We start from the raw sequence: 25,133 nt of genomic DNA on the forward strand, positions 1-25,133 counted from the left end.
TGCAAAACAAAAAAAACTGAGGACAGAAGTGGCCATATTTAAACACCTGATCGGAGCAGGCGACACCTAAACCCCAACTGGAAAGGCAGTAGGGTCAGACTAGGGTGTGTGAGTGTGTGTGTGTGTGTGTGTGTGTGTGTGTGTGTGTGTGTGTGTGTGTGTGTGTGTGTGTGTGTGTGTGTGTGTGTGTGTGTGTGTGTGTGTGAGTGTGTGTGAGTATATACAGTACATTCACTACGCTATTCATTATTTCAGTTTATCTGTATGAGCGTGTCTCTTCATTACATTTATACACACATACACACACGTGCATTTCCTGCATATTTGTGTTTATCTTTCTGTGTTTGCATACAGTACATATAGTCGCTCCTGCGTTGTGTGGGTCAGCAGTAGTGAAGTGGAGTGTAAGATAAATGTCCTGTTTGGTGCTGACGGAGCAGGTCCTGGAAAGCTATACGGTCCCGGGGGGGAGAGAGGCTAATCATGGCAGTTTCTCTGGAGCCCTTGTGCCAGTGAATGACAAACAACTGTAAGCGCCACTCAACAGAAAAGTACACACAAGCATACACGCTCCCGACACTGATTTAATCTCTGTCCCAAATGTTGATGATCAAGTTGAGTCACTTTAAATTTGTCCATAAAGCCCTTTAACAAACAGGTTTATCGCAGGGCAGCTGCAAAGAGAGCAGAACAAACTGATGAAAGAATAAAAATGGTCTTGATGCAGTCAAGACTCATCCTTGTAGTTGGTAATAAATTGACACAAGGATTCAAACGCATCTGAGTGGCTCTGAGGAAAAGGTAATGAGTGTTTTCAGCTTTTCATTACCTGGAATTTAATTACTTACAACCACCAGAGTAATGAATGTGTATGGGAGCTTCATTTAGCCCACTGTGACGCATTTTGAGTGTTTTCCATGCTTATCCTCTTGACAATATTTGCATTTGTGATCAGAGCTGATACTGTGTGTAGACACAGTTCTGTTTAACAAAACATTAATTATGTAAACTCAACAAAAGCAAAGCCAGTTCCCCTGGCCTCTGTTTTCTGCTGTTTCTACCATTCTCTCATCCACTTAGTCTGCATCCATCCCTCCATCCTGCAAATGACAAACACACATATTCTCACACACACACACACACACACACACACACACACACACACACACACACACACACACACACACACACACATACACAGTGCAGTGAACCAAAACGCATCTGACTACACAGACCGTCAATCTCACACTGCTGTGTGGCCTTTCTGAGGAACAACTCCAGCTCTGTCCAGTCTTGCTGCTGCTGCTGCTGCTGCTGCTGCTGCTGATTGGAGGTTTCATTCAGGACTGCATGAAATTCCACATAACACAGGCAGGAAAAATATGAGGAGAGGGTGAGAAAGGGGTACACAGAGAGGGGTAAAAGCAGAAGGAGGGGCAGCAGGAGAAGTAAAAAGAGAGGGAGCAAGGTTAAGAGATAAAAAGGAGAAGGCAAGAAGGGGAGAAAAAAAAGCTGCAGAAAGGAAAGAGAGAGAAATCTGAGATACACTTGTGCCCACCAAGCACTTCTTTTTCAGCTCCAGCAGCACTAAACGCATGCATATGAAAAGCACCGGTCATGGCAATAGCAGCACGACTCCCAAAAACTCATCTGAAAGCGTGGCGCCGCTATGCTGAGAAAAATAAAACATTTTCAACTTCCCGTGCTCCGTGCCGTGGGCGCTAAAGACATGCAAAGTTCTCAACACTGCCAAGAACATGCCATAGCACATCTGAGAAATAATGTGAAAAAAAAGAAGGCGGCTAAATAAACAGAGGCCCCCCCTGTGAACGCGTAGCCTCAGGTTGTGTGGGGGGGTGGAATGGTGTCAAACGAATGGATCAGGTCGATCGAGACATGAATGGAGGATGGCGTGAAGAAAAAGTATGGCAAACAGAGCCACAGCTTGACGAGTCATAATAGCATTACCGCCTCTTCTAACCCCCCCTATGCTCAAGGTAAGAATGACTTCTCCTGAGCACGCTGGAGTGAGAAGAGAGTTAAAGGAAGCTATGAGACTGAGTGAAGAAAGCACAGTGCAGCTGTGAAACCTCTGGCAGATACTAAAGGAACACTCCACGATATCTTCATACTAATCCTGCTCCTCTGGGCGCAAACCGAAGACACCGCACTGTCAGAGCACAAATGAGGTGTGCGACACCACCACAAAGATAACAGCTTTCTTTACAATTCAATGTGTGTGAAAGACAGAAAAGACAAAAGGAGACTGTGATATGTATAGCATGCATGTATGCTTTTGTATATGTGTGCAGTAGTAGTAGTAATATGAAAGTTAAACAAGAGAAGAGAAGACAAAATGATCAGATATAATTTCTGCTTTCGGCTGATCAGGTGAAATAAAAGCAGAGCCTCAACTAATGATGAATGACAAGCGTTGATGCTTTTCACCAAGTTTTAGAGAATGTTTATTGGTTCTGTCTGCGTCTTGTGTCACATGTTTTGTCTGTGTGTAAAAAGTGACAGGTGTTTCCAACTAGTTTTGACTATTAGTATCATAATAAATTAAACCTGTTAGTTTTGTATTTTCTTTAGTGTATATTCAAAGAATTACTTAGTAAATCATCAGGAGGAACAGAGTGCATATAACCATATACATATAGACTGTAAATGAAAGATGGCCATAGCCACTGTGACATCACTCTCTGCTTTATGAGGTCCCATTTTATATCCTTGAATTGAACATTTGATGGACTGTTGCCATCTTTTTTGTTCTTGGTAAACATTGCACACTCATATGGAGAACGCACGTAATCACATCCTGTTTTGACCCTCTCTGCCCCAAACGGTCCCCTTAACAGCTCACTGTCTGTGTATAAAAAAAGAATTTACAAATATTTGAATAATATCAACACTGAGGTATAAATCAGGAATAAAAAAACAGACATATCACGACAGTAACACTGAGGCATTAATGAAACTTTCTTTGAAATGGACCTAACATCGTCAGACGCAGAGGGAAAGTGAGATATTTTTTCAGATACTCGAGCCTAACATTAGCTTATAGCCAACTGTTATTGTAGCCAGCCCACTGACAGCTGTCTAGAGATATGAGGGCTGAATGTCTGATTGGCTGACAATAAGTAATTGTCACAATATCTGGAATAAATCAACTTGTTTATGCATGTTTACTTAGGTTAGAGCCCCATCAGTTCATGTGGATGAGGTTGAGATGAGGGAGGAGGGGTGAAGGAGACAGATGAAGAAGAGGAGGAGAAAAAGATGATGAAAAATAAATGTACAACTCTTAAATGGTCATGTACAGTTTGAAAGAGTTATCGATGATCTTTAAAATGATTTTATAATTGACACTTTTCAGTAGTTTTTAGCTAAATGCAGGTTTTTTTCAGAATTTGGGGGGAATCTTGAAAATTTGAATATAGTTCTGGTATATGGAGGGTTAACATCTATTCTACTCTTCGTAGGGAAATAATTTCCAAAAGAATTTATATTGTATTCTTTAAGACTTGAACTAGCAATTGGGCCCATAAACTCATAAAGAGCATTAAGTGTTTACTGTGATGATAGATCGAGTGAGCATTAGGGTCATTTTCAAATAGGCTTCCATACAATCTGACTTCTTTTTGCAACCAGAGGAGTCGCCCCCTGCTGGCAATGAGAAATAATGCAGGTTTAAGGCATTTCTGTATGAGCTTCACTATTCAGACCTGAAATACCATAAACAGTCACATCATCACATTTTTTCATCTCAGGAGATTTGATTTATAATTATTTCTATCAAGCCCTTCCCATGAGAACGCATTTCTAGAAAATATGACCGAAGCAGTCGATTCCATCATTCTAACATCAGTAAAACACTTTTGGCCACTAAACAGTTTTCTTTTCCTACAAAAGAATCTCTTCTCTCTTCTCTCATAGTGTACAATATATCCCTGTGTTACCCAACCCTAGTATCATATATCTCTATCTCAGAGTCCAGTAACCTACAAGCCAAAAGGCCATATGTCCAATCTGCTGTAAAAACCCTCTGTGCCCCTGCCCTGCTCTGCTAATACGACCCTATTTGCAGGCAGCAGAAAAAGCCATTCTCGATCATGTGACCATTCCTAGCTCAGGTTTCCAGTTGGAAAGCATGGATGTGGATGATTTTATCAAAGGCCAAGGAAAGAGGGCAGTTTGTCTCCACATATACAGCTAATTCCACTCCCTGAAAAGGTGGCAAAGCAAACAGGGCCAGCACAGGAAGCTCTCCACCCTATATACTGCTAAAGGGCAAAACAATGCGAGTACAGTGGCTGCTGAGATAATAACATAACATAGTGTGTTATGAGCTTTCATGTTGCTAAAACCACTAATGATGTACCTGACTGACTGTCTTTGTCTGGGTTTGCCGGTGCCTGGCGGCTCTCCTGTAGAACTGTGCCACACACAGCGTCGCAATAATGGAGACGACTGGAGGAATTCGAAAGCTGTAATTTTCCTGAAATTATAATCTGCACTTGTAAACATATATGTGTCCACGTCCTCGTTTACCCTGCAGGATCTGCTGTAGCCGAGCGGTGACAGCGGAAAGAAAAATCTGCATCAAAACACTCCTCGCCAGAACAACTTCATTTTCATGGGCGCTGTGTTTTGTGCCTTTAAAGCCAGAGGTTGCAGTCAGCTCAGTTTTCCCCATTTCCTGAAAACATTTTATCAAAGCGGCAGCTCGGCAAGAATCCCACAGATTCTGGCCTGTCAGCTTGAGACTGACAACAACAGGGCGGCTGTCTGCAGGACATGTGAGATCTGTCCCCCCGTTCCCTCCTCTCATCTCCATGTGTCTGCATTTTTACAGCTCTACCTGCCCCCCGTACGCCCACCCTTCACCTTGACCAGGATACATGACTGGGGAGCCAACAAGCCTGAGCATGTGTAAGTGAAGGTGTGTGTGTGCTTTCTCAAGCATTTGTAGGTCAGACAAAAAAATAGCCTCACTGGGAGTCTGACAGAGGGCTTACTTTTTAGTCTGGACCAGCACAAAAGCCTTGCTTATAAATGTTACATTACAGCGGTGTGTGCAAGAAGAATAGAGAATTTGTACCATATATACACACACTCACAAAAAATGTAAAAAAAAAAAATCAACAGGTGACATAAAGCTATTGCAATGCATCACAGGAAAAGAGGCAAGACAATTCATGAAAGTGGCCGTCACTGCAGCTCCCTCGAGACATTTAAAGTGTTTAATCTGAAGCACATGGCTTCATGTGAATGGCTTAGACAGTTGTAATCTAACATGCCAGAAGGAACAAAAATCCTCTGCTATCTAGCCAGTCACATCTGATGGAAAATGGAAGGAACTGGGCCACAAAAGTGGCCATAAAGCTATGTCAAGTGATTGGAACTGCTTCCTGTGAATGACACAAACCTATCTTGCTGGGTGCTGGGGTGGCTCAGAGGTTGCGCAGGCAACCATATACATATACCGTGTGGCAGTGTGGGCAGCGCAGGTTCGAGTCCCGGCCCGTCACCATTTCCCACGTCTCCCCCTGTATCTCTTCTCCCGATTTCCTGTCTCTCTCCACTGCATCTATCAAACAAAGCCATGAAAGGCCCAAAAAAAAAAAAACTACCTTGCTAACTCTGTTCCCTAAAGTATGCCTTAGGAGCATGCTGACATACAGCGCTGTGAAAAGTATTTGCCCACTTCCTGATTTCTTAGTTTTTGCATATTTGTCACACAAATGTTTCAGATCATCACTAGACAAAAATAACCTGAGTAAATACAAAATGCAGTTTCTAAATGTAATCAAGCAACTGGCAATGAGTCAAATAACTGTGGAGGAATTTGGACCCACTCGTCTTTGCAGAATTGCTTTAATTCAGCTATATTGGAGGGTTTTTGAGCATAAACATGTAGACACTATTATATAAGCTTTGTACATATTGTATCTCATACTCTTTTTTTTATCGCTGCTTAAGCACTTCTGGTTAAATGCAATCTGCATTTCATTGCTTTGTACTTGTGACATTTGCAGTGACAACAAATTGAATCAAATCAAATCAAATGAACGACCTGTTTAAGGTCATGCCAAAGCACCTCAATCTGATTTAAGTCCAGACTTTGACTAGGCCACTTCAAAACCTTCATTCTGTTTTATTCAGCCTTTCACAGCCATTTTGGATCATTGCCCTGCTGTGTGTGCCCGAATTTCAGGGCACAAACTGATAGCCAGATGTTCTCCTTTAGAATTTTTTGGTAGAAAGCAGAAATTCATGGTTCCATCAATTGCAGCAGGTCGTCCAGGTCCTGAAGCAGCAAAGCAGCCCCAGACCATCACACCACCACCACGTTTGACTGTTGGTGTGCTGCTCTTTTTATGAAATGCTGTGTTCGTTTTACACCAGATGTAACGAGACTTAAACCTTCCAAAAAGTTAAACTTTTGTCTCGTCGGTCCACAAAATATTTTCCAAAAGTCTTGGGGATCTGACCTTAACTGAGGCAAGTGAGACCTGCAGTTCTTTAGATGTTGTTCTGGATTCTTTTGTGACCGCCTGGATGAGTCTTGGAGTAATGCTGGTAGGCAGGTCACTCTTGGAAAGGTTCACCATTGTTCCAAGTTTTCTCCATTTGTTCACTGGAGCCCCGAAGCCTCAGAAATGGCCTTGTAGCAGTTTTCAGAATGATAGATGTCACTGACTCTGTTTCTCAGCTGTTCTTGAGTTTCTTTAGATTGTGGCATGATGTCATTTTTTAACACTGTACATGTAAACCAACACCAGCCTCACCAACTAATGTGATTTAGTGAATACAAGAGGTGCTGTGGATCAATTCAGGTTAAAAGAGGTTAATGTTTGCCCTCAAATCAAATCAAAGGGCAAGCACGTGACTATGCATGACCGCAAATGTTTGGACACATTAGCTGTATAAGATATGTTTTTAAAGCCAACACAAAAAAAGCAAGAATTTCAGATAACAAGTGTCTGAAGTCTGAAAATACACACACAGGCGTGCATTACCTCAGGTCTCACCTCAGCTAAATTATAGAAAGGAGCTTTTTAGACAGGTACCTGTTCATTACCTGGGGATGATTCACTTTTTTTAAATTACAGAGCAACCATATGACCCAGGTGTATTAACTGCCCCTCCTTCTCTCCCTCCTTTCGTTGCACCTACAGATGCAAGCTCACACACAGAGATGCATATGCAGCTAATCTTATTAAAAAAAAGAAAATAAAGAAGCGTGCACAGATTTTAGTTCTAGGTGTGACAGTTGTACTCTGCACCACTGTCGCCTTCAAGACTTGGTTAGTATAATCAAGTTAATCTGCATAGCGGGAACTGGCTAATGAAGTTACCTTCTCCCATCACCCCAGGATGGGAAATTATGTCTCTGTCGGGGGTCTTTTAACCTCGACATGCGCGCATGTTTCTCCCAACAGCCTCCGGAAACACACACCTTCACACACCCGCTTAATGAGTGCCTGGGGAGACAGGCACACACACACACACACACACACACACACACACACACACACACACACACACACACACACACACACACACAGGTCTGCTTTGAGCTCACGTTCACTCTGCCTAGAATACTGAACCCTTCCCAGAAACACTGAGCGTACTGTGGATCCCTGAGAAGCCCTAAGGCTGAGAGGACAAGGGCAAAGATGGAGAGGAAACACAGAGCCTTGTGAGAAATGCAGAGGGAATGATGAGAGAAAAGAGAGAAATCAAGAACAGAAAAGCACCTTGGCACAGGAAAAGATGTGACTGATCCTCGGATATGTCATCTAGAAAGCTCAGTGAAATCTAGTTTTACTTCATGTTCACTTTGTAACAAGCATCACAAGTTTGGCGATTATTTGAGACTCATGACAGTCTTACAGAAATTTTCACATCATGTAACCATAGCCATATGGAAAGCAATCAAGGCAATATCAATTTATCAGTTTTATCTGCATTAAAAGTCTTTTTTTATGACCAAGGCATCCCTTAAAAAAAAAGGAAGCACACTGAATCACAGTGACTAAACCTGGCTGGAGCAAAACAGCAGCAGACAGCAGCTGTGAGGAAGCAGATGTTTTACATGTATGTATTCCAGTAATTCAGACTCACCATTTTTAGCAGCTGGTTCACAATAGCCTCCCAGAAAAACAAACAGATGCCAGCTATGAGCACTGAGTGCTGAACTATGCTCACAAAAATGAGCTTAAACATAGATCTGTATAGGCCTTTGGACAGTATGTGTTAAATTTAGCCTTTTAATTCAGATTTACTGAGGAGAAAGTTTGACTATATTTTTGAAGAATATCTAGCATGGCGCCCCTAGTTGACCAGGTTGTTGAGCATGTGGGGTTTTGTCTTTCTATTTCTTCACAACTTACAAAAATCAAACTAGTTCAACATAATAACTGGCCAAATAATTATAACTGGTTCAATAAGAATGTGTAAATATTAGGGATGATTGATTGTTTGGTCAATACACTCTCTATTCGACTAAACTCATTCGTCTTACAGCCACCAGTGTTATTTTCATAAAATAAAGCACTACATCAATAGCCTCTGATCCTTTTTTGATTATTATTTTTGGCAGCAGTAGAAACAGAGTCCCTGTGAAAAAAAAAACCCCTATGTTTTCACAACTAAGAACTAGAGTCCATGTTGTGTGAGCTTAGCTAATGTTTACATTTTCTGAACTTCTACTCAAGACTCGACTCCAGACTAATTGGTCCCATGTCAAAGAAGTGCTCGGCGGGATTGCACTTAGTTGAAACAAATGATCAAAAAGGCAAGTTTAAACTTTACAGCACTTTGCATATCAAAGCTCAACTACAACAAGACATATCCTCAGGAACGGGAAGCTAATTTGTCTGTGTAAGGATTATCTGCCAAAATTCATGTTTAACTCTTTAGGTTTTGATTGTGAGCATAACAGACATGGAATATTTCAATTTCTTTGGTCTAATAGAGAGCCTGACCTATGTAGGATTTTTAAGACTGATACCGATATTTGGCCATTTAAAAATCTGACGCTCCCAATATATCGGCCGATATTTTTTTCTTCAGACACACAAAACATGAACAGATTTATTTACTCACTTACGCTCTGTCAGACCCCGCTCGGATTAGCTGGTTTGTGTGTTTGTGACGCTTCAAACTCGAGTTGCCAAGAGAAAAGTTTCAGAATGCCAACATTCATAACACGATTAAAAGGTATTTCTCTCATCTCTTCACTTTTTTAAATTTTCATTTATCGGCTATTATAAATGCTGATATTTACAGATGGCAAATAGCTAACATCAGCCAGCCGCTGATAAATCAGCATAACAATAGGTTTATAATGGCACCCTCATCCAGTTACCAGCTCCAGCATCTGTCCATAACTGCACCTACAATTAGGCCAAGCCTGATGTACAGTACAGTCAATAGTAATAATTCCTCTCTAATATTACAAGGTTAAAATGATTTAAAATGCTGCAATTATTAGTATTTTATGTCTGTTTATGATTCATTTAAGCAAAAGCTTAAGTAGAGTGCACTCCACACACCGTGGCAGATTTTGTTAACTTTGCTACCTCGCATGACCAGTTGAAGATTAGGTAAAATTTCAGTCCACCAAGATTTTCTTTGGTTTTCTACCCTAGAAAAATATTTACCTAACCATCATGAAGCCATTATCTACAGTTCCTACATCCTTCATTTACTAGAAACTATTACAGCTGTCTTTAGACTTTTTCTGTGCAGCTGTTATGTAAGAACACACAATACTGTCCAAAATTATGAAAAAAAAACTCTTTATGTTTTCAATAAAACTTTCGATCTCTCTTAGCCTTTCACCCACACTTCTCATTTTATGAAGTTCTAACAGAACATATCAACCAGACATTTTATTGCAACTTGAAAAAAAATTTCTTTCCTATCTGTGGAAAAAAGCCAGACGAACAGACCAATCTCAAATCCTTCAACAGAGGCTTGTGGCGCCACAGGGACTCACTGGACTGGGATAAATCCTCAGTTCCATGGCCTCAGCACTGAATGAGCCCGTTCCCCCAGGGGTACATGTGCCCAACCAAGCCAGCAGACAACCAGTGAAGTGAGAAACCTGCCTCTAGAGGTAAAACCTAGTTAATTCATCTGCTATAATGAAAGTTCACCATTGCATCTACCAAAGCTGCTCCCAAATCCAAATCTAAAGTTGTCTCCTGCTTTTATCAACACATACAGCTCACAGAATCAGACATTTGCTCTTTACTCTGGCTCAGGAAGAGGAATTAAGAAGTCAAGTTGCTTGGGAGGAGTTTTCCTCCTTTGCTTATAAAGCCATGTTAGCCAGACAAACACATTCCTGTCTCCTTCTTGTTCTGGCAGCACTATCTCAGACGTGACTAAGTTAGGCCTCCATGCTGTGCAGTCCCTCTGATGGGATTAGCTCTTAAAGACTGTGGAAAACAATTCCCTGCTCCCTCTCAATAAGGTCAAAACAAAGCGTTGTTGTGTCATGTCATGCACTGATAATTCTGCCAGCTATGCACCTGCAGCAATGTTTTCTAATGCGCAAGCAGCTGATACCAGCAAAGTTCATTGTAAATAAAGAGTAATGCGATAAATTAGGTGGTTCATTTGATGTAACCTTTCTGTGTTTGAATAAATCTTCCCTCTGCATTGTTATTATTCACACTGGCCTGCTTCCACATCCTTTCTAAAGGGCAACAAATGGCTTCACTTATGGAGGTGGTGTAGAGGCTACAGGCATTGGGTTACCTCTACACAATAAAAACTGGACTAACAACAAAGTGGCTGTCATACTACTCTTTGTTTCACATGCCAAATGCAGGCTATCCATTTCAGCAGCCACATCTCATAAAGTAGAGGAGGGCCAGGACCCAGCGGTATCAGACTTTTAGTCCTGCCTTACAGCTTGTTTGCACAGTTAATGAGAACATTAATTACATTCCACAAAAATATCTCAAAAACAGCAAAGTGTGTCTGCATGTGTGTGCGTGCACCCACAAGAGAGACAAACAGTGATGCACATTTCATTTTAGAGGTGCTGGTGTTAGGCAAATACATCGGAACATTGCTTAAATACCTCGGGGAGGTGTACAGCAAAACATTACCATTTTCTAATTAGGTTGAGACAAATTCTATAAAGTTTGAATGGGCAACGAAACAAGATAAAGCAGGAAGGTGGAGTGCTGCACACTGTGGGTAAACAAAGCAATCGCCAATAAAGCCTATTAGCACAGGGCAAAGGGATCTCAGCATCAACAGGGTTCCTTTGTCAGTTGTCTCATTGTCACATGATACCAGTGCTAAGCAGAGTAATACCCATATTAACCACTATTCTCCTAATGCTTTTTCTCCTGTCTGCTGTGATCAGCCTGCTTCTAGCCATAATCCTGAACTAAGCTGATTCTTAATTACCCTGGCTGTCCGAACAGACAAAGGCCAGGCCCGACCTGCTCTGAGGTCTCTAACAGTCTGTGTACTCCAGCTACTCCATAAGCACAGAATGGCTACAAGGCCTGTTTCTATAGCAAAGCCTGGCTTTTTGATCTTTGCAGTGCAATGCATTTATCATCACAACACTGTGTCCTAAGAACGGTATGCTAATTTTTTCATTAGCATTTTCACTCTGTGGAAGAATAAAGCAAACAAAAGCTCCATAATAATCCAGAAGGCTGTGATTTATGGAAGTTCAAAATGGCCAAAGGAGTGCAGCAAATATTTACATATAATCAGGTGGGAACAATCACCACTCTGGCTCTGCCATACAAACAGCCACACACAGAAGGGCCAAGCAATAATTACAATCTTCTGTTTGTGGTTTTGAATTAAGCTCTTTGTTAACGACACCCCGTGGGCTCACTGGGCATTCTTGCATATTTTTTGGCTTTTGTGTTAATGTGAGACACGCAAATGGTGCTCTGCCTTTGGCTGCGGTAGGTCCAGACTATTCTGAAAATACCATGAAAGCATTCCATCCATCCAGGTCCTTTTCTAGAAGTCTGCCAGTCAGATCAAAATGCCCAAACCAATAGAGAAGCATTGAATTCTGGATCCACATGCCATGCACAGGCCCCGTGAGCAACTCACATCACAATGACAGTGTCAGCACTGAAAAGCTCTCTTTTTCTGCCATTATCAGAATCATCCATTGAAAGTATTTAAAAAAAATTTTTAAATGCAAATACTATATAGGCTATATAAACTACATGCTAAACCATACACTTTATTTAATGGCTTTCATAACTTACCTCTATACGGCACCCTCTATTCTAAAATGCCCCCCCCCCTTCCCCATGTGTGTGTGTGTGTGGGGGGGGGGGGGCACTATCATAAAAACAACACAGGAAGTAACTCTCTTGTACAGCCTGACAGACAAGCAATTCTCCAGATATCAAGTGTGCCGAATGACACTGAAAACTCTGGTCATGCCATTACCCACTTCAGCCCCTCTTCTCATTGGGCAATCACCTTTCCACTGCCAGCCTCATGTCAGCTGGCAGACAAGTCAGGCAGCAAGCACAGGTACAAACAAAAGGTCTTTCAAACTGCTTGACGAGCTATGTCTCTGGAACATCAGGCAGCTAAGACATCACTTGCCTGGGAGGACCCTGGAAAGCCCTCTGTGGAGGTCCTTAGAGCCCTGAGGGTAGGTTTGTCAGGGCTAGCCCACTTAGATTTCATGTAAGAAGATGGCCATTTTTTTCTGGATCTGTATAAAAGAACTTTAACATCAAAGCCATGTGCAAGTATTAGTACCTGTTTCTGAGCAACACTATAAAAGCACCATGATCTGAGGATAAAGGGCACATATTTTCTTAGTCAGGAGCTCTCTCTCTTCATTAGTGTCCTTGCAGAAGTGACTCAGATGCTGTGTTAATGCACTGGGTAGTAAATACAGATCGTGTTTTTGCCTTTGGGCAATTATATCATTTCATCAAAAAAAATAGATACTGTTTTCTATGAATTGGCCACTATTGAATGGTTTGAATATGCATTCTGCAGACCAGGCTAAACAGAATATGTAAAGAGAGGCAAACCGTGAGCTACCTGCTCCTGAAATGTCTTACAATCATAGAAGTGTATCAGGTAAGGTGCAAAATTTTTTTAGATATATTCTTTTTTCTTTTTCTTTTTTTTTTGAAAAAGGGTACTCAAAATCCCTGGGGCAGCGGCTGAAAAAGCGGCATGTCAAAGTGAGAAGTATTGTGATGGGAGGTCATGTAGGATCGAAAGGAGAGTTTCAAGAGGAAGAAGACAATAGGCTGACTGTGACAAGCTGTGTTTGAGAAATCAATAGGCTCTGCTTCTGCACTGTCTCACTTCAACACCTAAGTCAGAACAAAGCTTTCGAGGCTGGCCGAGATCCCAAACTCTCTTTACTAACATCACTTGACAAAAGCTTTTCAACCCATCGAGCGGTTAGAAGCCAACATATCTGTTAGCATATCACAGCACGTTGCCATATTCTGCAGACTCACTGTTTTTATTTACATTCAGAACTGGAACTGGTACCCACCCAAAGCACCTGCTGTCCAGCGGAGAAAGAGGACTGCATGAATTCTGCAATAGTAAGAAAAATTACAAATCTGGAGGAGTAGTGTGCAACTTTCCTTAGATGGGCCCATGATGAAACTGCAGGCAACAGCCACATTAGTGATAAAACCATCCAACTCCAGTTTGGGCCTGCTTTCACTTCAACTAAGATTTCTAAGACTTACTTAATTTAAACTCCTTGAAAAACCCCTTACACTTTTTCTCACTCCCACCTTATCACATGTCGAGGCTTGGTCAGGACCCCCTGGTGTCACAGGTCAATGCACTGGGTACTGTTACTCATTTTTCTGTGTGCAGGGTTAATGTTATAAAAGAGGAAGATTTTAAACCCAAACAACTCTTTTTTTTCCCACACCCTAACCCAGCAGTTTTAGTGCTCAAAACTTAACCAAGCAGAACAAAAATGGAATTAAAAAGCATGTGAAAAAAAACCCGAGTTGAAAAATAAAACAGAACAAGGTAAAAAAAAAAAAAAGAAAAAGTGTCCCAAGCAGAAAATGAATCTTTATCTACTGGAAGAAAGTGCCATAACCCACATCTCCACCAGCGGCGTTTTATCAGAGCAAGCAAGGTATCACTGCTTGCCCAGTGAAATCTGAAAACAGCCATCAATTTAAACTATAGTGAAACAATCTCTCTCCTTGCATTTCAAACAGCATTCTGTCCCATAAGCGTCTTTCATTGCCTGTTTGCATCCATTAATTAAATTGACATCTTGTGGCTGAAGTTGGCCACTGTCTCTAGACACAGGTTTAACTCTGCTTGCTTCCAATTCCACTGAAATCTACAGCGTTTGTCATTTGTCATGGTTAAGTTCGTGTCCCGCTAACAAAGGCTTTTGCCTGCCAAGGCGAGAGGTCAGCAACTTTTTCTGGTTGCTTGTGCATGTGCACTGTGAATAAATCTCTGGTCTTTGACGGCAGAGTGATGGGAGACTAGCTTCCTATACAAGCTTCCACTGGCTTTGCTTTCATTAAACAGGTGCAGGCTCCACCAGCATTTCATATTAGCATCTATGAGAAATCACTTGATTGACAGAATGTACTACATTTAACTAGCTAAGACACCACTTTCATTCACTTTTAATGAACTCATTAATAGCCATTTTTTTAGAGATGCGTGGACTTTACAGGACAGCCACACTACAAATATTTTGCCACCTAATATTGCTGCGGCACTAAATGAGATCTTGTTTGTATCTCACAGATGGCAGCAACTTTGAAAAAAATGGCAGTATTTTGGTTAGTAAACATCATCATATGTTAATTGTACTTTAAATCAAGTACTGCAAACCCGTTAGATGCAATCAACAGGTTTAAAAATCACTCCACTGAATGATTTCCTGCCAGCTGGCACCTGTGCTACCACAGCTGCCACGACCTACCCATAACCCACTGGCAATGGCAGCTGTCACAGCTGAGTGTCACCTCGTGCCATGAGGCTGTGCTGCAGGGACAAATTTCTCCAATTTAATGGGAAACATGTAATGTAAGTCTGAAGCTATAACTGAGCAGACATTGCCTTTTTAAAAGATCTCTGTTTTAGCTATAGATTTCGTGCAGGGTAAGCCTTGCATGCTGTGCTCTTTTAAATCAGCACAGTAGACATTATCCATGCTCTGTTACACTTTAATGCTCTTCAATTTCCACTGTCCTAATAAAGTTTATATGAAAGATTGTCAGTCTAATAAGTGCGGGATACATCAGGGTGATAAGTGTTCAGGTTCATCCCTGGGTCTCTGTGAGGATATTTCCTTGCTGAAAGGGACTGGTCAAAACAGAAATACCACCTCCCTGTTTCCCCTTGAGAGCAGGCCTCATGACACAAAAGCAACTAAATCCTGCATCTATTACAGGGAGAAAAATGTCCTGAAGAGAGTGTTTTGACTTTTAGAGGAGTGTCAGGGTTTTACATTTCGCTGAGCGTTTCATATGCAGAGGACTTAAAAAAAAAAAAAAAAAAAAAGAAGCTGAACAATAGGTCGACTCCACGATCCTGGCCTCATTCTGAACTTTGACTCCTGCAGCATTTGTTACACGCTGCATACACCAAATCAGAGGGCCTGAAGATTCTGGCAGAAAATTTTGTTGACACGGAGAAAGGTAAAGAATTGAAACACAGCCAGCAGGCTAATTTTAAACTGCTCAGGAGGCTTGCTTTTCTCTGGGCAGGGGTTTAAGAAGCAGGACTTGCAGCATCAGTCTTGCAGACCCAGTTTCTGCAGTTGGGAAGGTGCTGCCTTGGGGAGGAAAACACAGGGGCTGAAACGGCTGCAACTCAGAGCTAAATACACATATGTGTGCATGTACTCGAGCTATTCACTTTTCTTATTCAGGCTATAAACTCTAACCAATCTGTGTTCAGTGATAATAGTCCATGTCCATTCCTCATGTGAAACATGTGCTTTTAGGTGATAATGAGCATGTTAGCTCTTTCATTTAAGACCACATATTTTGTAGCTTAATTTTATGATACAGTTTGTAGCTCTCATATAAAAACAAGGTTCACTCTTTCCTGTTTGAGAGGATTTCTACTTTTACCTGCACTACTGCTAATACTGCTAACATTAACATACTGCCGCAAACCAAACTCTTTGTAGGCATTTACGTCATGCGAGTCCTCACTGGCCGCCCAGCTAATTCCCCACTCCTACATCAAACTTGCAGGCTACTGGCACTTTGCCACTTTGATCAAATTTAAGTAAAATGGACTTCCCAGAGTTTGAAAGATCAATACCACATTAATAACACCTGGCAGAGGGAGCAAAGAAACCCGCACTCTGGCTGTAGAGTGGAAACGAAGAGACAGGCCAAGGCAGGCAACTGACTGTAAATCTCTCAACTCTTGGCATCTCTTCCAGGGTGTTGGAAGGTGTCACAGGACCCCTGAAGATCTCACTGTGGCAGCAGCTCAAGCCCATGCTAGCATCAGTGTCATGGCAAGTTGAGTCACTCAGCACCACAGGACCTTCCTGCATATCAAGACTCCAGCGTGTGATTTCGCGGTCTTACGAACAGAGGCGGAGGTGATGAACCCATGCACACACATAAAAATGACAAAGCACCGCACGTACATTTACAATTTTCATCAATATGCTAAAACATTCATAGCGTAAGTCACAGAGCGCAGCTTTCAAATAAAAATTTTTAAAAAACTGAGTAGTCTATGCATCTATGCAAAGAACTGGCATATATTTAAATTACATTTGAAGAGCCTCACCAATCACAGCACAGAAATGCACTGTGTTATAAGAAGCCAAACCTGCGGTCAAACATGCAACAAGGTTGAAACGTCTTGTGCAATGTAAACAAAAAGAATGCAAAAATTTGCTAATCATTTAAACCCCATATTTAAATGCACGCAGTGCATGGCACATGGCTATCAACTATACATTTTCAATTTGATGCCAGCAAGGTTTTTCAAAAAAGTCTGGACAGGGGCATGTTTACTGCCATGTTGCATCACCTCTTCTTTGAACAACACTCTGCAAGCAAGAAAGAAAAAATGTTCCCCTGTTCTTGCTTGAATTTAGCTGCTCAACAGTTCATGGCCTCGTTTTCACATGTTTGTTATAGAATATGAATATGAGCTGGTGAGCTGTTGCCATGCTAATTTCTCTAGTGTCTCATTGGTTTATGTTTCATGGTCATTTATTCTTTTCTAAAGGAGAAAATCTGTTTTTTTGATTTCCCACTTGTTTCTGTGTACTCCTGTGGCCTCATTCCTGGCCCCTTAATAATACACTTACAATAAGAGACCTCGGCAGGATAATAAGTGTCACGTATAATTATCTCCAATCTGCCAGGTTTCCTTCCCAGTGGTTCCTTTCAGCACTTTATGCTGGCCAGCGAGACTAGATACAAGGCAATGAGGGCACAGAGAGGAAGGCCATGTTAAATGGCAGAGGCCACACACACTCACACACAGACAAACACAGCGGAAGCAAACCTGCCTTTGGGCTTTGCCCTCATCTCAAAGACAACGACCTGCTCTTTCTCTGCCTCAAAAACCTGACTCCCAACCAGTGCTTGACCTTTCTGAAGAGCAAACAATCCTCTGCCTGAGTAGGCCACAACTCACAGAGCTCTTCAACAGACAAAAAAAAAAAAAAGTTGGGACTGATTTAGAAACAGAACATTAGCGTGTGTTAGTTAAAAAGAGAACAGGAAAAAAAAATGCTTAGCAGGATTAATTAAGCACAACAATCACAAGATGTGTGTGAGCTGCAGTTTGGAATTAAGAAAACAAATCTTTGCACACTCAGCACAGCACCAAGACAGAGGAGATGAATAGGAAGGACATGAGAAATTAGACCAGATGAAGGCAGAATAGGCCCCAGACCGGACACATGCCTGATGAGGCGTACCATTCATGGCACTTGGCGTGAAGCAGGGCTCCTTGAGGACACGCAGTAGATGGATATGTTTCATCTTCCAGTCTTGTGAGATGAGTAAGCCGATCGAGGTCTGGCTCTCCTCCACGTAGCCCCACATTACAATAGATGAGAAACAGAAGAGACAGGCTGGAGAGCAGAGGGCTTCTCTCATAAGCACCCTGTTTAATCACACACGCACACATGAGCTGAAGGCAGAATGGCCAGCACGCACGAGCTCTGCAAAAGTCCTGCTGTGGCCTCCACTGAAAACAAACCACCCTGACAATCTATCTGAATGAATCTCTCTGTCGTTCTCATACTCTCCCTCTCTGAAATTCTTTCCCCACTGTCTTCCCCCTGCAATCCCTTTCCTCATACTTGCAAAGTTTTCCATCTGCTCTCTGAATTACTGCCCCTGATCCCACAAAGATGGAAATCAACCAGTCATTTCAGGAGTCTGATTTAGGCCCAATCCTTACTGCCCCTTGTATTCCATCTGCAGATGGTGGCCTGGCTCCTGCAGGGAACACTTCCACTTGGTGGATTTACTGCAACTCTGTGGTGCAAGGCAACATTTTCTACATGATGGGTATTTTTTCTTTCTCCAGCAATAATTCACAAATGCATCAGAGGCTCTTTTTTTCTCCACCCCATTCAGTTAGAAGCTTATTACAGTGAGCACGTCTAATGGACTCTCAAGAACCAATATGTAACAGCTACAAATAGGCGCCGGGAGATGAATAATGCTACAATAATAACCTCTTGCAATAAAGAAAGCATTCAAATCGGCACAGCAAAAATATTTAAATAGTTTGGGGGCACTTCTTTTGAAATAATATGAAAAATATAACCACTGAATAATTTTAGCCATATGTTGCATATGTGTGTGTCTATATCCTGTTTTATTGTTATCTTTGTTGCATGTGTCAGACTCAGTATATCTGGTAGAGGTGTGCGTTATCTTCTTGATTAACTATAATGTTCCAGCTTTAAACGGTAAGTTATTCAGTTTACTTTGATATATGATAAAGAAAAAATAAAAGCATTATATTAATGGTGTTTTTTTCCTTTTCTTAAAATTATGTAAATGGTTACCAGATTATCATTGCAGCCCCATTCCCTCTATGTTTCTGTGTGCAGGTGTTTCTATATTACACATCCCAGGATCAGTGCTGTTGTTTATGCAGCGTAAACCCGAGGCCCTGAGGTGTTATTCATCCCATGCCATGCTTAAACTAGACAGTCTGGGCTCTGCAGCCCTTTTCATCTTGATCTAAGTGTTATCTTATTCAGGGAAATGAGCAAAAAGGATATTCTGCCTTAACTTTAGATCAAACTGGGAAATGAGTCATGAGACACGGGATAATTACACCACTCAGCTGACAACATTCAGTGCTAATAGAGGAGACAGATGGTAAGTGAACATTCATTCTATTCCCTTAAGAGACAACATGGGAGTGAAAGTGGCAGTTTGAGCTTTACAGTATGAAAACACATACACACACACATAAAGCTATACAGCTGGAAACTGGACTTTCTCGGTTGAGAAGCTCTTTGAGCAAATATGGTGGAAATGTCATATTTTATTTCTTTTTTAATCAACCATACTGCAGTGAGTCCAGAGCAGCAGAGACAATACTGATTTCACTTCCCACGAACTGACAGCCTGCATTGACCGCAGCATAAGAAAGAGTTATGGATTAAAAAATATGGATCAGATGGGGCGAAAAGGGCGAGAAATGAAAAGAGAAGCGAGCCCTAATTGTTATTAAGCATTCGCAGTCGAGATGTGGTCCTCGTCCCAATCACAGCAACAGAGCCACTCTAAAGGTTGTGGGAGTCAAAGCTGCATTTATGCATGCTCCCTAACTTTGCCTCCTACAGGATTTAGGTAGGTGGGGAGGCATGAAGGGTGTCAAGTGGTGGTGGCGGTGGTGGGGGGGTAGTCACGTAGAAAAGAAGCCACAAAAATGGCAACTAAACTGTTAACTACTAGCACCTACAGGAAGGTAAAATACATCGAGGCTTGCAACACTCGAGTTAACAAACTTAAAAATAAGACAGCATGTATATTTTTGTTGACAGACTCCCTCACACAGTGTTGCGTAGTGAAGCATTGCTGTTCCATTCAGCTCTTTTAATTACCTGTGTGTGATTTAATCCTTCATATGTCTCAGCCCATTCCTCTTAATGATGTGCTCCATTCAGCTCTTGACAAAACATATCATGCTTGGTTTGTTTGGTATGGTGTGTGTGTGTGTGTGTGTGTGTGGGGTGGGGGGGTGGGGGGTGTCGGAGCTTGTGTTGCTGCTTCTTTCACTTATACAGAGCATCAGAGGGTTCTTCCCTCTCTCATGACACAGTAAGCAGTGCAGGAAAGAAATATAAATACTGATGAAAAATAATAATCAAGCCAATTTCCTTCCGCAGGTGACAGGGACTGTAGTGCAACTGTTAGCGATGTTGTTGCCTTATTAGGCAGTTTAATGCACACTGCATATGCATGTGTGTGTAGAAATTCAGACAGGCCCGAGTCACTTCAGACACTGGCAAAAATAAATCCAGCATACCTGAATTTACACCTGAATTCGAATGAATGTTTAGTTCATCTAAAAATATATTTATGCTCATCACTTTTCGCTCTTTTTCCACCTTTCTAATGTGGCAGATTTCTTTTCTAAAGATGTATTTATTTATACCAAATGCAATCTCAAGAATAAACTCGAGGAAAAAGTCAGACATTGCATCATTTTCATCCCTTTTATCTAAAAAAAAACCCATGTTATAATCCAGCTTGTTTACTCACAATAGCGAGCACAATAGAAAGCAGACTCTAACATGTTTTGTTTTTTTTTTAAGTCTCACCTTTGAAACTAAGAGCTGCTTTGTGAGCTTTCTGCCGCCAGACTGCCAAAAAAAAAAAAAAAAAAATATATATATATATATATATATATATATATATATATATATATATATATATATATATATATATATATCACCACCTTAGGAAAAAAAAAAATCTGTCTGCTTTGAGAATGACGCTAATCTAATCCAACAGTGCAAGCGTGAATTAATCAATAATCATAGCAGTGTCATTATAAATGCAAACTTTTAAAGAGTCCCCGAGTCTTCTGTGCAACCCGACGCCAGCATGGAGAGGCTCCAGGTTTTTGGTCTCTGGATGTCGTCGCAGACTGGGTTCAGGCTGTGGGGATGTGGGAGAGACTCGTGCACACATGATTAAATTGCCGAAATGTTCTGCGTGGATCTCTCCTTTATCTCTCTCTCTCTTGTTAGTTTTTTGTTTTAAGGAGGGGAAATGTCGCTCTGAATGAACTGATGTCTAACTTTGGATCACAAACACCTTTGAGCCTACCTGGCGCCTTTAAATGTGCTCTGCGATAACAGAAAGCAGAAGCAGCGCAGCGCAAAAAAAAACAAAAAAAAACGGCTGTGCTGTTTGGGGAAATGGGAGCAGCTTTCCCCGGAGCACTCCATAACGCAGTCATCCTAATAACCGACCTTTTTACCTGTGCTGTGAAAACTTGAAGCTTTAGTTTCTAAAAGTTATTAAGGAATCTGCTCTTAGCCTCTGCTGGGAGGACAGTGTCCCACACTAAGTCATGGAAAGGGGCAGAAAGCCGCAGATAAATGCAGCACCGTGTTAGGGAACAGGAGCACAAAGTTGGCATCTTCACCAGACTCGCTCTAATTTTGCTTTTAGTGGAGTTTCATCCGCATGTTAAAACTTCCCAGCTGCGTCTAGGAGATCGAGATGAATATGTGCCTTACCTGTTGGCCCTTCGATGCCATCGGCGTAGATCTGAACAGTCAAAATTAAGAGAAAGGCGCAGGTGTTCATCGTGTAGATGTTTTAGTCCACTTTAAATGTGCAGAAGAAATCATTTCATTTACTTGGTGCGATCCGGCAGCGCAAGCAGAGCGGAGCCCATCTAGTCCCCCAATTCTGACTGAGTGGAGTTTCGGAGACACTGAAGGAGACAGGGCAGTGCTAGTTCTGCAAACTGACGTCAGGGTAAACATTTCAGGGGAGAGATTTCTTTCTCAAGCCCACTTTCAGTCCCAGCCTCCACTTCTCCCTCCGCGGATTGAGAGTATGAGCCGGGCGCCTCCAAGTGGCCAAATCTACCAATGGCACTGTGGTGCTCAAACGTCGGCCAAGCAAAACCACCAGACTGTGAGTGTGTGGGCCTGTGCATGTATGTTTGTGAAGACCTTTTAGTTGGTAATCCACTTTTTATGGCCACTGTGGACACTTTTGCCTGACCCCACTGCCTCAGAGTAATATCTGTATGTGTAAAACTAGAGTTTAAGACTTAGAAAAATGTTAATCACGCAGCTGTGAAGGGTCCAGGCAATAGAAACGGTTCAGATGATGAGATACCTTTCATCTATTTAATGTTAATGAGAGGTTCCTTAATCTTCACTACCCAGCGGCTCCAAACACAGGTACAGGAGTTTGATAACAATGCCTACAGGCTGAGAAATAGCCTACTCATTAATCCAGCTAAGGGGCCATTGAGTTGAGATTTAAAAGTAAACACTTTAATTTAACTGCTGCTTAAATATACAGTGTTTTAAAATCATATTGGCAACCTGAGAACTAATGACTCCAGTAATACAAAACCTACCCTGAAAAATATATATATATATATTTTGTCATGTTAGCTGCTGTTTTACAGCTGAGGTAAGTCATATATTCACACAAGACAGACAGGTAAGCATGCCTTCACGCCTACCCGTGACAGGTGCAAAGCATATTTCTCCATAAATTAGATGGTCTGTCATGTTGTGTGCATTGAATTTGCATTTAATGAGACTAGATTTTCTCTCCAACCCCAGCTGGCTGTGTTTGTTGGAGTCCACCTGATACAGCGGATGGCAGAAATCACTCTCGGATGTCACACAAAGTCAAATGTGAAATGCAGATCGAATGACTACAGAGAAAGTGGTAAAAAACCCACAATTACTTTGATACATACAAATATATACCCGGTTGTCCCGCGTGTCATGGTCTTGTAATGGCGTGTGAAAACACGAGTTATGTATTTGAATATGTATTACTGGATAGTGTTCACATCCAGCAAAGTGTATGCTGGTATTTGATCACAGCTTTACATGGGTTTTGATATCCACCATTCAACCTAAAAGTCTTGCACAAGCGATGATGTGTCAGCCGCTCTTGTTCAGGTTAAAAGCTGACACGTTTAGCTGCTGCTCCAGGACTCCCCAATTTGATCAAGATGCCATTAGGCAGGCTAATCATCATTCATTTTGCTGTTATGTGTGAGCATTAAGGCCATGGATTAAATTAAAGGTGGCCAAATAGATGCATCTACGTCCAACACGAGAGCACATTGCAGACTTTAATGCTATTAGCCCCGAATGACAGATGAATGATACAACACTCAGCCAATTACTTAATTTAACCAAAGGAGCACAATGTATGTCAGGTTAATGCCTGCAATTACACCTGCGTGATGCACAGCAGACCTTTTCCTGGTATTCAAGGCACCCAGCAGCAATTTATATAAACAAAGCCAGAATTTTGGTCCTGCATGATAGTTTAATTTGTGTTAAACTTAATAGGTTGTTGCAAAAATACTGTTCAAATAATGCAACAGCAGGACAGGTGTCAGCTGAGTTGCTGAGAGCCGCACTACGATGAAAGTCATTTTATCAGCCGCCACTCATATTGCTTCACAAACAACTACATCTGCACAGGCAGTGTTGTGCATGAATTGATAATAACATATCATCATAGTTCTGAGAGAAGCTGTCAAAGGCAAATCATCACCGTCTATCACACGGCCTTGGCATGCAGCACGGCGCTCGAAAAGCAAACAAACAGCGAATCACACAGGGAAACAAACATGAGAAGGCTACTACACCTCTGTCTGTGGCTTCAAACTCTGAAGATCGGTCAGATGAAGCCGTGATATCACAAAGCACAATTTCCACTGGCTGTCAAAAAGAAGCAGTGATTGTTATGTGACTGGAAGTCCAACATGGTGATAAGAGAAACCCACAGCAGCAGTTTCTCCTCCCCTGGAGGCTGATGAGCTGTTGAAATACACATTCATTTCTCTTATGTGAAGGTCAATGAGGTAAACAGGTGTTCACGTAAGACGTTGGAACAATCTGATTGTAAGAAATAAAGAGATGAATGAAGCTGCTGAGATTAAAACCAACAGGAAACTTTGAATTAAAAAAAAAAAAGACCTCTTGGCTTAATTTATTGGCTTCCTGCCTGTACTGTCAGTAAGTTAACTACCAACGATTTCCAATTTTCATCAACACCCCGACTTAAAAAGAATCAGTAAATTGAGTTGTGTGAAGTTAGCTCTTGAACACAAACTCACGCACTGCTTCTGTTAAAAATTCAAACAATAAGGTTTTTATTCAAAATATATTCATTATTATTCAAGGTCATTTTGGACCTCTATGTGTATATGATATTGTTTCCCTTTATAATTTTAACTTGCAAGGGGATAGTCAGTCATGTGCAAGATTGTGCATTTGTTAGTTTTTGTTAGTACACAGTGTCCTGTGTAAGGCAAAAGCACAGCAACAGTAGAGGTATTAGAAATTAGGAGCAATGCATTCTTCAGGCCGTATGTGTCTGGTGCATAGATGTGAGGTGATTCTAGCCATTATTAGGTCAATAATGGCCTAAACACAAGCCTGAGTGAGAAACATAAATGATATAAATGATATAAAATTCAAAAGACAGCTCACAAAATATGTTTTTTTTTTTGCTTTTTTTTTTTTTTTTTTTTTTTTACAAATATCAAAAAAAATCTATTGAAATTTGTGACAAAGTGTTCAGCTAATTTACAAAGTGGGTGAGGGGCAGAGGGTGTCACAGAAGACGGCAGACTGCTAAGCAAGAGGACGGGAAACACTGATACTGAGTTCTGTCACAACTACCCAGGTGATAACGCTATACAAACAGACGAGCATGCTTTCATTATCACCCGGAGTGTAAATTATTTTCTCGATTAACTGCTGGTGTCATATAAAAATCTCATAGAGTGACATCCCATAGAGTGACATCTTCATATTGCACAATGGGGTATATTATGACACGTCCATTATGACTCAAACAGTGATTTCTAAAAGAACATTTACTTTGGGGCAATCAGTCACTTAATCAACT

At 41.4% G+C, this 25,133-nt stretch overlaps 1 protein-coding gene across 2 annotated transcripts in view; it reads right to left on the bottom strand.

Moving 5' to 3' along the window:
• The window catches only part of ptprub (protein tyrosine phosphatase receptor type Ub), a 191,727-nt gene extending 169,593 nt beyond the window's left edge, over positions 1-22,134 (bottom strand). The window contains exon 1 of one of the 2 annotated variants that reach the window (XM_030749001.1): positions 21,746-22,134. In XM_030749001.1, coding sequence (XP_030604861.1) covers positions 21,746-21,815 — 70 coding nt within the window. In that variant the 5' untranslated portion in view covers positions 21,816-22,134. The remainder of the gene's footprint in view (positions 1-21,745) is intronic. The other variant, XM_030749002.1, reaches the window with a different exon arrangement.
• Positions 22,135-25,133: the final 2,999 nt, after the last annotated feature.

This window comes from Archocentrus centrarchus, chromosome 16, assembly GCF_007364275.1.
Source record: "Archocentrus centrarchus isolate MPI-CPG fArcCen1 chromosome 16, fArcCen1, whole genome shotgun sequence".
Classification (NCBI taxonomy): Eukaryota; Metazoa; Chordata; class Actinopteri; order Cichliformes; family Cichlidae; genus Archocentrus; species Archocentrus centrarchus.